At 37.3% G+C, this 12,690-nt stretch overlaps 1 protein-coding gene across 7 annotated transcripts in view; it reads right to left on the bottom strand.

Moving 5' to 3' along the window:
* SPIRE1 (spire type actin nucleation factor 1) overlaps window positions 1-12,690 on the bottom strand; it is a 203,265-nt gene that overhangs the window by 52,527 nt on the left and 138,048 nt on the right. For all 7 annotated transcript variants that reach the window (XM_046025412.1, XM_046025413.1, XM_046025414.1 and 4 more), the window contains 2 exons: window positions 12,423-12,500; window positions 8,202-8,366 (listed from right to left, as the gene is read on the bottom strand). In XM_046025412.1, coding sequence (XP_045881368.1) covers window positions 8,202-8,366; window positions 12,423-12,500 — 243 coding nt within the window. The remainder of the gene's footprint in view (window positions 1-8,201; window positions 8,367-12,422; window positions 12,501-12,690) is intronic.

The following is a 12,690-nucleotide window of genomic DNA, read 5'->3' as shown; positions in this document are numbered from 1 at the left end:
TTTTAAAGAAATTAGAAAGTAGCATTATCCTAGTAAGAATAAAAAAAATTTTTTAACACCCACTTTTTGAAGATCAAATGAGTAGCTGAATTTGCATTCCCATTTATCAAGTATATTTATATAATAAAGGAATTAATAAGAATTTTAGCTTTTTAGATTGAAATCTTGCAAACTTCCCAGTATGAAACTTGCTCATACTGGAACCTCCACCTGCCCAGCCCCTTGCACAGGTGCTCAGAATACATTTACTTAAGTGAACTGCATGTATTTAGCCAGAGAAAGACATGAAAGGAAAACAACAGTGGCTACCATGAAGCAGAAACATCTATCCATTTGTCTTCATTTCCTACCCACAAGCTCTAAGTTAAAAAAATGTATTATTTATATCTAAATAGATTGAATGGCAAGCAGATGCATTGCTGGTAATTATTACAAAGAACACATTTATAAATTGTGTTTATAATCACCTGTCCTTCTGAAGCTCACAGAACCCTCAACAAACAAAAAGCTTAAATAACTTGAGCCTTGAAAAACGTTTTTCTTCTATTTTTGTCTTAAGTAAAGCAGAACCACTAATGATGACATAAGATCACAACTAAAACTGTACAAAGCTGATCTACAGTTTATGGATTAATACTGGGCCTCAATCAGATTTCTTTTTTCCCTCAGCCTTACTGAAGTTGAGTTGACAAAGAAGTATTATGCATACTTAAAGTGCACGGCATGATGATTTGATATGTGTATATGCATTGTGAAATGCTTGCCTCAACCAAGCTAATTAACACATCCAACGCCTCACACAGTTACTGTTTTTTTTGTTTGTTTGTTTTTTGTTTTTGTGGGGACACTTAAGATATATGCTCTTAGCATGTTTTTCACTTTTTTAAAAAATTTCTTTTCAGCGTAACAGAATTCATTGTTCTTGCACCACACCCAGTGCTCCATGCAATATGTGCCCTCCATAATACCCACCACCTGGCTCCCCCAACCTCCCATCCCCCGCCCCTTCAAAACCCTCAGGTTGTTTTTCAGAGCATATTTCAAGTACACAATATAGTTATTGTGTAGTTATGTATTAGTTATAGTTATGTAGTTATTAACTACAGTCACCATGCTGTGTCCCTAGAACTTATTCATCTTATAACTGAAACATGTGACCTCTGACCAACATTTAACCAATATCTCTCCAGTTCCCCCATTCCTGAGCCCCTGGAACCTACTGTCCTACTCTTAGCTTCCGTGAGTTTGCCTTCCTAAGGTTCACCATACAAGTGAGGTCATACAGTATTTATCTTTGTGTGCCCAGCTTATTTCACCTAGCAAGATGTCCTCCAGGTTCATCCATGTTTTTTTTTTTTTTTTTAAAGATTTTATTTATTTATTTGACAGAGAGAGATTACAAGTAGGCAGAGAGGCAAGCAGAGAGAGTGAGAGGGAAGCAGGCTCCCTGCCGAGCAGAGAGCCCGATGCGGGACTCGATCCCAGGACCCTGAGATCATGACCTGAGCCGAAGGCAGTGGCCTAAACCACTGAGCCACCCAGGCGCCCCTCATCCATGTTGTTAAATGGCAGGATCTTCTTCCGTTTTAAGACTGAATACTATTCCACTGTAGATGCATACACATTTTCTTTATGCATTCATCTGTTGACATTTAACCTGTTTCCATAACTTGGCTATTGTGAACAATGCCATGACCCACATGGGAGTGCAGATATCTCTTTGAGATCCCGCTTTAATTTCCTTGAGATGAAGTCTTTGTCTAATATTTTAGCCTCTCCTCTTTCCACGTTTCAGAAGTTACAGTACTAAAGTAGAAAACATACTCTATATCCAGTCTCCATGGCATTTGGGCTTTATTTTATAATCAGGCTATTCAGCAGTGTTTCTCTATGCTCTGAGTTTCTTAGAAAACTCAGTAAAAATCCTTTTCACTCTTTTCTTAAAATTTTATAGAAAACAGGTTGTATCAACCATAAGAGACTCTTAATCTCCCAAAACAAACTGAGGGTTGCTGGGAGGTGAGGGTTAGGGAGAGGGAGGTTGGGTTATGGACATTGGGGAGGGTATGTGCTATGGTGAGTGCTGTGATGTGTGTAAACCTGACGATTCACAGACCTGTACCCCTGGGGCTAATAATACATTATACGTTAATAAAAAATAAAAAATTAAATTAAAAAATGTAAAAAAAAAACCCCATAAAGGGCATTAAAAAAAAAAAAAAGAAAAAGAAAACAGGCTGTCTCACTTTTCAAAACCAGTACCTGTATTACATGTATACTACACATATATATGTACATGTAAAATGCCCCAAATGCTACTGAGTTGATGGCAGAACTGAGATTCAAACATAGTTACTGTATTTCCAGAGTCACTGCTCTTAAGCATCATATACATTGTCTAAAACATATTTAAAAAGATGTTTGATCTTCCTCATAAAGAAATAGAAATTAAATGAGATCGGACCTGTAAAACTGGCAGATAAAAGTTTGAGAATGTAACACAGTATTAGTGAAGAATACAGAAAAGTCATTCCTACACACTTATAAAAGGAATGGTTTTTTGAATTAAAAAAAATATACGAATGGAATCTTATGTAGGGCTTTTTGTGGGTTTGGCTTTTATTGCTCACCATTATGTCTCAGAGATTCAATTACACTGTGGCATGTAGGAGAAATTAATTTCCTTGCTCTTATTCTATTTATTTGTTTATAATTTACTTATTTCACCATTGGTGGACACTGGTTACCTCCACATTATGGTACTACAAAAATGCTAGTTAGTATATTCTTGTATAACTCTTCTGGCGCACAATGTACATACCTGTCCTATTTAAAGAAATCTCTGCCTACCTCAAGGTCATAAAGGTGTTCTCTGTGTTACCTTTTTGAAGTTCAATTGGTTTACAGTTGGAAGGTCACTGAAAGGATTTGACTACTGGTTGGACCTGGGCAACTGGAGGCTCCTTACCCCCTTGGAATGTACATTCCATAACTTTTCCTGTACTAACAGTTACTACTATGGGTCACACTTTTCTGTTTTTGTTGTTGTTTATGACTATAATGTTATGCTATAAACTACTTCTTAAAAGAAAATATTGTAAGAACTCTGGATTTTGATCTCTACTTGCAGGGGTTGGTATTGTTGTTTATTTGCTTCGTGACTTGTTTACACTATCTCTGTTAAGTCTACTTCCCCTGCTACATGTAGATTCTAGTATTTCTGCTCAGTATTTTTTTTTCTTTCTAAAAAAATTCTTGTTTTTATTTTTAAGCTGGGCTTCCTAGGAGTTGCCGCTGGGTCAGCAAAGTACTTAGCGATCAGCCAATGACAGGTCAGAAGTAGTACATAAATACAGTGATGCCAGTAAGGCTCCCTTCCTCTGTCACGGGAGTTAAACATCTGCTCAAATTTTACTTTCTGCATTCACGAGACCTCTCTATTTGGCCAGTGACTAACAGCTCACCTCTTCAGTCTCTCCCAAGTGGGACCAGCATGAACACAACCTTTGAGATGCCCAGGAATAAGTGGGATATTACCCAACTTTGGCTGTCTTATTTTCTAGGTTACTTTCTTTTTCTTCAATTTCTGAATGGGCTCAGCCACTACTGAGGCCACAGTCTAGCCTCCTTAGTTCTCCCGACAGTCACCAAGCTCTACTGCTTTTGACAATGGCTCTTGGTGTGGACTTACTGTTCCAAATAAAGCCATGTTCTATCCTAGTCAGCTGGGCAGAACTTCTAAGACCTGGAGCTGGCACCAAATGGGGTGGCATGGGAGCCATCTCTGCCTAAAATGCCAGACTCCTCCTATTCTTCCTTATATTTCAACATTTCAAGTAAATGAAAGGATTCTTGCCATTAAGCACAGAAGCACCGAATCCTCAAGTGACTTATTTCATGAGACAGCATCTATCTGTAAGTATCATGAAATGTTGCTACTCATCACCACCATAATCCAAAAACTATTTAGCTTTTTGTCAAAAGAAGCCACCATCCAAAGAAGAAACTACATGGTTAAAATCTGAATCTTCCTCTATACACATGTGAAAAAGAGTAGCCTGATAATGTGTGCAGAACTGTGGAACTCAAACAATAAGTGTGATACACAGAAAGGAATGTATTGTAGTATTGAAATCTATTTCTTTTAGAGAGCAGATGTAAATTTTGGGGGTAAATTTGCTTACTAAAGTATAATGTATATAAGGTAAAGTGCAGAAATCTTACTTATATGAAAATGAACATAACCTACTGCACTACCATCTAGTTCAAAATATAGAATACTAGCAGCTCTATGGTGCCCTCTCCAAGTTGCTACCCCACCCCCACCTGTGACAAACACTATTCTGACTTTGATCACCACAGATAAGCTTTGCTAGCTTTGAACCTGGCCCAAGTCACTCATTTACATTTACCTGCTCTGTACATAAAAAAAATCTGAGTTTGCTGTTATATCTCAGGCTGAAGCCTGGAAAAACCAGAATACATTCATAATATACTAGGGAGATGCCAAAGAGAATCACATGCAACATTCTCAAATCCTTATAAAATACTCACAACTAAGAAACTATTTATTTATTTGACAGAGAGAGAGAGAGATCACAAGTAGGCAGAGAGGCAGGCTGGGGTGGGGAACAGGCTCCCTGCTGAGCAGAGAGCCCGATACTGGGCTCGATCCCAGGACCCTGAGGATCATGACCTGAGCTAAAGGCAGAGGCTTAACCCACTGAGCCACCCAGGTGTCCCAACATTTACTTATTTTAATCAATAGTATGAATTTCTGAATAATTTCTTCAGGATAAGGAAGAAAATCACCTGTGATTGATTACTGTTAAGTGTTCCCACTCAGGATAAAGTTTAGATGGGTAGACATTTTTAAAAAAAGACAGCATTGCCAAGTATTGGCAACAGAAATCATCTTGCATTGTTAGTAAACAATTATTCCAATTATTGGAAACAAACAAACAAAGTATAAATTAGTACAGTTCTTCTGGAGAAGAGTTTGGCAACATGTATTAAAATTTAAAATGTGCATAATTCTTGATCTATTCATCTCACCAAGAGAAAGTGAAACCAAGGAGATAATTAAATGAGATGTCTGTATGAGGATCAGAAAACTAAATAAAACAATGAAAACTGGACACAATCTAAATGTCTATTAACAGAGTCTTGGGTAAATAATTCACAGTGCACTAGAAAATACTGTGAAGTCATTTAAAAAAGAAATCATCGACATTCATTCTTCACAGCAATGACAGAGTGAAAAGGGCTTTAATTATGGAGAACTTCGGTTGCTTTCTTGTGTCAGATCCCATTACTTCCTGGACTTTGAACATTGTTTTTTGGCATACAACCTCTTAAACTTAGCTTATTACGCTGTTGTTAATGCTTGCCTAATTACCAGTGGCTCCCACCATACTGTGAACTTCCTGAGAATAAGGACTGCAGGTCCTTTTTCCAGGGTCTAGAATAGGCCTGACACACAAGAAGTGCTCAATAAATATTTGTTAAATTAGGGGCATCCAGGTGGCCCAGTTGTTTAAGCATCTGCCTTTGGCTCAGGTCATGATCTCAGGGTCCTGGGATCCAGGCCTGAATGAGGCTCCCTGCTCAGTGGGAAGTCTGCTTCTCCCTCCCTCTTTGCCCCTCCCCACTGCTTGTGCATTCTCTCTCTCGGACAAATAAAATCTTTAAAAAATTTTGCTAAATTAAAATAAAATTAAAAATACAAAAAAAGGGAGCAGACACCTAGGACTCCAAGAGGGCATCAGTTGTACAGTGAAGGAGAAGAAGCTCATGGATGTGAAACTAGGAGAGCTGCCCAGATGGATACTGATGTGGGATTTCATCCCTAATGGCACAGCTGCATCATCTCAAAGAGGTTACTTCTGGTATTACAAGTATGTCAAGGTGAAGAAAGGGGGCATCGCTGGGATTTTTATGGTGCTGGCAGGTTATGTGCTTTTCAAGGACTTTCGGCTTTCCTGGTTACAAGGAACTCGGGCTATGCAAGTACTACTGAAGAGGGCCCCGCGTGGAAGCCCATGTGGCAGTCCTGACCATGATCTTTGCCTGGCACCCCTGAATCCTTTCATATCCTAGTTCAGAATTAATATCCAATAAAAGATGACTGGCACTTGGAAAAAAAAAAAGAAATAAAAAAATGGTGTATGCTTTAAAATGCTTAAATGCACTTGTAATCAAAGAAATATAGATTTTAAAGATGAAGGAGAATTTTCTCTCAAATTTGTCAATCCCAAAAGATACCCACTTTGGTCAGGAATAGGAATAGAAAAAATGATTATGTTGTAAATAGTAATCATCACAATATAACTAAAGGGCAATTTGGCCACATGCGTGTAGCACACAGCACAGATTCGGAGGTCAGACAGAATGAAAATGAAAACAGGCTTTGCCTTGTAATAAAACGGGCTTGTCTGAACTTGGGAAGTTATGCAGCACCTCTAAACTTCAGTTTCTTCATTTGTAAAAGGAAATCAGATTTCCTGAGAAGTAAATCAACAAAATACTTACCTGCAATGCTTAGCTTCAATAGTGCAGCTTATTAAAATTAACAAAGAGCTTAAAGAGCTACCTAAATCTATTTTATTTTTTAAGTTTATTTATTTATTTAAGTAATCTCTATAACCAACTGGGGCTCAAAACCCTGACCCCAAGATCAAGAGTCACATGCTCTTCAGACTGAGCCTGCCAGGCACCCCTATTTAAATCTATTTTAAAACTAGTGATGTGTTTTTTAAGAATCTTCCACATAAAATAACTAATTAAATTTTCTCAAAAAATGTGGCTATAATTCATTAATTCATTCCACAACTATTTGTTGGGCACAGTATTCAGCATCTGGCTGTGTGTCAGGGACATGGTCTCGTCACAGGAGATGTAACAGTGAAAGAACTAAGTCCCTATAATGGTAAGAGAGATAGAGAGTGAATCTGAAAATACATGGCAATGTGAACTACTTGAAACATGTGGGTAGAGAGACGGAGAAGACTTTATAAGGGGACATTTTAGCAGAGACCTGGAAAGTGATACGGCAAGTTAGTAAAAGTGTGGGAAGAGAGTTCCAGGAAAAGGGGCAGCAAAGGCTCAGTTGTAGGAGCATGTGGCAGCAACAGAGACCAGCATGGCTAAGGAGGGGAAATCAACCAGGAAGGGTGGTAGGAGGTAAGTTCTCAAACGTAACCTGTATCAGACTCTGTGGGGTTTTGTAGGCCAAGGTAGGGATGTGGAGTTTGTTCCCAGTGTGATGGAGAACACTGGAAGGTTCTGAGCAGAGCAATGACATCATCACATTTTTACCTTAAGAGGTTTACTCTGGCTATTTTTGGGGGAAACTGAGTAAAAGGGGCAAAAGCGAAAGCAGGAGGCCACTTAAAGTGTGTATTAGTGTGAGCAAGAGACGGTGGCTTGGAATGCAGAGGATCTGAAGTGGTGGTGGTAAGAAGCAGTCGCATTCCAGGTGTATTTCAGACATAGTGCTGTCAGGATTCCACTTCTAAGAACCTAACTTAAAGATTTCACTGTTGTTATTCAAGAAGATTTAAATGCAAGGACTCACAAAATAAGCTGCTTACAACTTGATACAAGTTGATTGGTTTAATAAACTCTGGTATAACCACAAAGCTATAAAAGAGGTAGTTATTTAGAAATGAAGATTTTGAAAATATAATGACATGGAAAAATATTCATATGTTAAGTGAAAATAGCTGGTTACAAAACAAAGTGTTCAATATTAATCCATTTTTGTCTGAATAAAATGTATAGAAAAAAGACTGGGGGTGCCTAAGTAGTAGCTCAGATCATGATTATGGGGTCATGAGATTGAGCCCATGTTGGGCTCTGTGCTTTGCTAGAGAGTCTCTCTCCCTCTGACCCTCCTCCTGCTCGCCTGCCCTCTCTTTCCCTAAAATAAATAAATCAATCTAAAAAAAAAAAAAGACTGAAGGTTATATACCAGCTTATTAATAAAATATCTCTCTGGGTTGTGAAATTACCCATTTGTCACTTTCCTTTGTTGAGCTTACTGTATTTTTCAAATTTTCTGTAATGACAACGTATTACTTCCAAGGGAAGAAAGGATTTTTAAAATGTAACACTGAGAAGAACATGTTCAACCAATAAAATTACTGAAGAAAAACCATTTCAGTGTATTAATAATTGTTGTTGTTGTTGTTGTTACTTACCATTACTTTTCGCAAAGTGTATCTTTTGGATCGAATATCGTCCATTAGCATCTCATAAGGGGTGAGCTGATATTCAATGGGCAAAGGGTTGTACTGTCGCTCTTGGACCTTCTTAAGTTTTACTCCATTCCGCAAATCCCTCATCACCTGAACCCAGAATCGAGCCTAAAAGAATCAAGGGTGGAGAGATGTCCTTGAATAAATTTGCTAGTTTCCTCTAAATAGCTACAGTCACAGAGAAAAAAATGAAAGAAAAAAATGAAGAGCTTGGTTTGCAAAACACTGAGTAAACCAAACAAAACAGCTTTTGAAAATTAGGTTTAAGGATGTTAAAAGGTGGGTAGAAAGCCAGTCGAGAATCACAAGCTCTAAGTGCTGAGTCACCTGAGTGTAAACACTGACTCACCCACTGGGGAAGGCTGCATTAATAGCCTCAGTTATGTGATTATGCTCACTGAAGAGGAGTATACGTCCCATACCCTAATACTGGGTTTGGCTATGTGATTTGTTTGGCCCCTGAAACAGTAGTTGATATGATGTGACCAAAGGCTGCAAAAGAAAATGCACAATGGGCTTGTCACTAGTGCTTCTATTATTGCCATGAGAACCTCATGCCTGGACTGGCATGCTGCCCAGGAGAAGGATGAGACATACACACAGTGGAGCTACCACAATGCATCTGTACTCGTGAGCTCAGTAAATATATTACTTTGTGAGACTATGATTCTGTAGTGGTTGGTTACGCGACAGGATTCCTATGGCCACCCCAATTGATACAACCACCTAGTAGCTACCTGATATCCAGCAAGTTCCTTCACCTTTCTAAACCCTGGATTCCCCATCAATAAAAGAAAGTGGTACTTCATAACTTACTGAGAAGTACCACTTCTGAGAAGTACCAGAGCTGATACACAGTGTTCTGTACATGGAAAATGCTCAAAAATGATCATTTTTATGTTATCACTATCTTGGCACAAATCACTTAATATCCATTTTCTTAACAAATGACAGTGATCGCCTTTTTGGCCTCTCAAGAAAATGAGATATATATGAAGTTCTTATAATAATATAAGACACATTAGATATGTATATTATTATTATTATTATTATTATTATTCTATACTAATACTTTAATTTTCCAGCCTGTAAGCTAAGGTGTCATAGTCTCTACTTCTGTGAAAGGTAAATCATTATGATATTTAGCTGAAACACTGTAGTTTGTTAAAATTAATAAGAGGCTCAAATTGCTACTTAGATATATTTATTAAAAACCAAGGGCTAGGGATATCTGGCTGGTTCATTTGGAAGAGCTTGGGACTTTTGATCTCAGGGCTGTGAGTTTGAGTCCCACGTAGGGTTATAGAGATTACTTAAATAAAACTTTTAAAAAAAGTGAGGTATTTCCTGAGAATTATCTACATAAAGTAATTGTGGATTAAATTTCTCAAAAATGTCTTCATTTTTCTTCAAAATGTCTTCTAAACTTCTTCATAAACAATTTATGATTTAAAAACGGGTATGCCATTTCTTTTTTTTTTTAATTTCTTATTTTTTATAAACATATGGGTATGCCATTTCTTATTCCACAAAGGATTTGATGTACTTAGTACTGTAGTATATCCATTAGAATACCTTCTAAAATATTTCTATTTTAAACAGATTCTTAGATTCTGCCATTAAAGTTACTCTAATACAATATTCCTCAAATATTTAGATTTTTCTTTTGAAAATGCTCTTGTTCCAAATTCTCTTATACTGAGTCCTTTAAGATCCAGTTCAAATATCATCTCATCTTTTAAAATTCTGCCTCTTTTCTTGACCTGCCCGGGCTTTAAGAAAACCTGACATATGTGAAACATTGAATTCTCAAAGCAGATAAATTACAGGATAATTATTCACATTTGACAATTTTGCAATAATTATGAAAGGATTCAAACAGACCTTTTATATAGCCAGTCCTTTATATATTATCATATGGCAAAAATTTTCAGAAATTTAATCCAGAAATTAAAGTCACAGTTAGCATTAAAGTAGTACACAACTGTCATTGTATGTACTCCCAGAGATTTTATTTACCTCATATTCCTCAAGCAAGATCCCGAGATGTTTAGATCCTGCCATTAAAGATATCCCAATTCTCCCTCATTCTATTCCTCATTCTTTACTCATTTCTTTCTACTATTTCTAAGTAATTCACTTTAATGGTCTTACAAGAAAGACTGGTGATCTAGGCAAATGGAATCTCTCTGCAGTTAGTGTATCTCTTGTCAGTGATCCTACTAGTTTTTAAAAGAGTTTAAAGAGAGTCTGCCTTAAGGCAATAAATTTTTAGTTCAAGTTTATAATAACTGTTTGCTAAATTCTGACCACCTGGAGTTATTCATCTGGCTTCCATGTATAAGAAAACAAATTTAAAAATGTATTAGCTAAGATGAAATACAGCTGGAAAAAGACTACCAGAATATTCCATACAAAGGAAACTTGATAATCAATATTATTCTAAAATTACAAGACTCATAAGCTATTACAGTCTACTTGTTTTTTAACCTTACTCTTAAATGTTTCAGGTCAATATCATTCCAAATATCTCAGTGAAGATATCAATAAATCAAGAATATTTACATTAATATATCAATACATGTAAGTCCACACAACAGAAGGGACTACTAGTAGTAACAAAAACATTAAACTATTGATATCGGCAACAACATGGATGAAATCTCAGAAGAATTATGCTGAATGGAAGAAGCCAAGCAAAAAACAGTACATACTATATGATTACATTTATATGAAATTTTAGAAAATGCAAACTAATCTACCGTGAGAGAAAGCAGATCACTGATTGCCTAGAAACTGGGGAGAAGGAAAGCAGGAAGTAGGATTACAAAGGAGTATAAGGAAACTTTGGGGGGTGATGGGTGATGGGTGGGCTCATTATTTTGATTATGGTGATGGTTTCATGGGTATGTATGTGTGTGTGTACATATCAAAACTTATCAAATTGTGCCTTTTAATATGTGCAACTTATTGCATGCTGATTATACTTTAATAAAGCTGTTAGAAAAGATAAAACAATTAAACAATTAAAATCTAATATGTCAAAAGCAACCTGTTTATATCCTCAAATCTGCTTCTATGCCTCGTTCCTCATTTAATGATGTCATTATTAAACCACTGTTTATCCTTAGCCTGAAAAGTCAAAATCCTGAACTGTGGCTTCCCACTGACACCTGAATATACCTCAGTCTGATTTCATGACACTGACTCCCCCGTCCTCAGTGCTGTCATGCCCACCCAACTCTAAGTGATATATGAGGGCAGGGAGTCTTGGTTTCACTAGGATCTAGAATCATGCCAGAAAAACAGCAGCTATTCAAAGTGTGCCACATAAATATACTGCAATCATCTGTGCTGAAAGTCTGTCTTCTGTTTTATGAGGGCAGAGGGCCAGTAACTATTCATCAGATAAATGAATGTACTACCTTATAGTTTCACATCTTATTCTGAAACAGAGCTTAAACTCTAACTTATAAGAGTATGCTAAAGTGTTAATACAATTAGAAAGGCCAACATTTTGAAACACCTAAATTCTCAGAAGACATCAGGGGCTGCTTTAATAAAACCAATTAGTTTTGTAAAATGGGGGATAGACAGTTCCTCAAACATAAGACTAGATATTCAAATTCATACAGTATCAATTCATATTACAGCCCTCAATAACAAGCATTTTATTTTATTTTTTAAAAGATTTTATTTACTTGAGAGTGAGAGAGGGAGAACAAGCAGGGCAACTGGCAGATGAAGAAGCAGGCTCCCCAGTGAGCAGGGAACCTGAAGCAGGGGTCGATCCCAGGACCCTGGGATTATGACCCAAGCTGAAGGCAGATGCTCAAGTGACTGAGCCACCCAGGCACCCCAATAACAAGCACTTTAAAAAACATTACTCTTTGGGGTGCCTGGGTGGCTCAGTTGGTTAAGTGTCCAGCTCTTTGTTTCGGCTCAGGTCAGGATCCCAGGGTCCTGAGACCCAGCCCTGTGATGGGCTTCCTGCTGAGTGGGAATCTGCTTCCTCTCTCTGTCCCTCTGTCCCTCCCCCACCACTCGCGCACTCTCCCTCTCCCAAATAAATAAGTAAATCTTTAAAAAATAAAACAAAACCCCCAAAACACATTACACTCTGTCTTCAACACTAAGCAGAACAGAGAATATCCGAATACTCACCCAGTCAGCGTTTTTCAGCTCTTCCAGGTCTGCGCTGGATTCATCACTTTTTTCCATTTCTTGAATCTTCTTAAGATTCTACCAATTAAAATAAAAACATTTAGGGATAAAAATTTCATTAAGCTAGCTTCCCAAATTAAAATTTCTAACAGATACCTTCAAACAAAGTATATTGAAGCAGACAGTACAGAATCTACTTCTCTGTAGATTTCAGTCATTAGTAGACTAGAATAAATACAGTATTACAGAGGGATGAACTGAGATTGTT

Source organism: Meles meles, chromosome 12, assembly GCF_922984935.1.
Source record: "Meles meles chromosome 12, mMelMel3.1 paternal haplotype, whole genome shotgun sequence".
NCBI classification, from domain to species: Eukaryota; Metazoa; Chordata; class Mammalia; order Carnivora; family Mustelidae; genus Meles; species Meles meles.
Note: the sequence above shows the minus strand (reverse complement) of the source record. Positions and strands in the feature narration are given on the sequence as shown.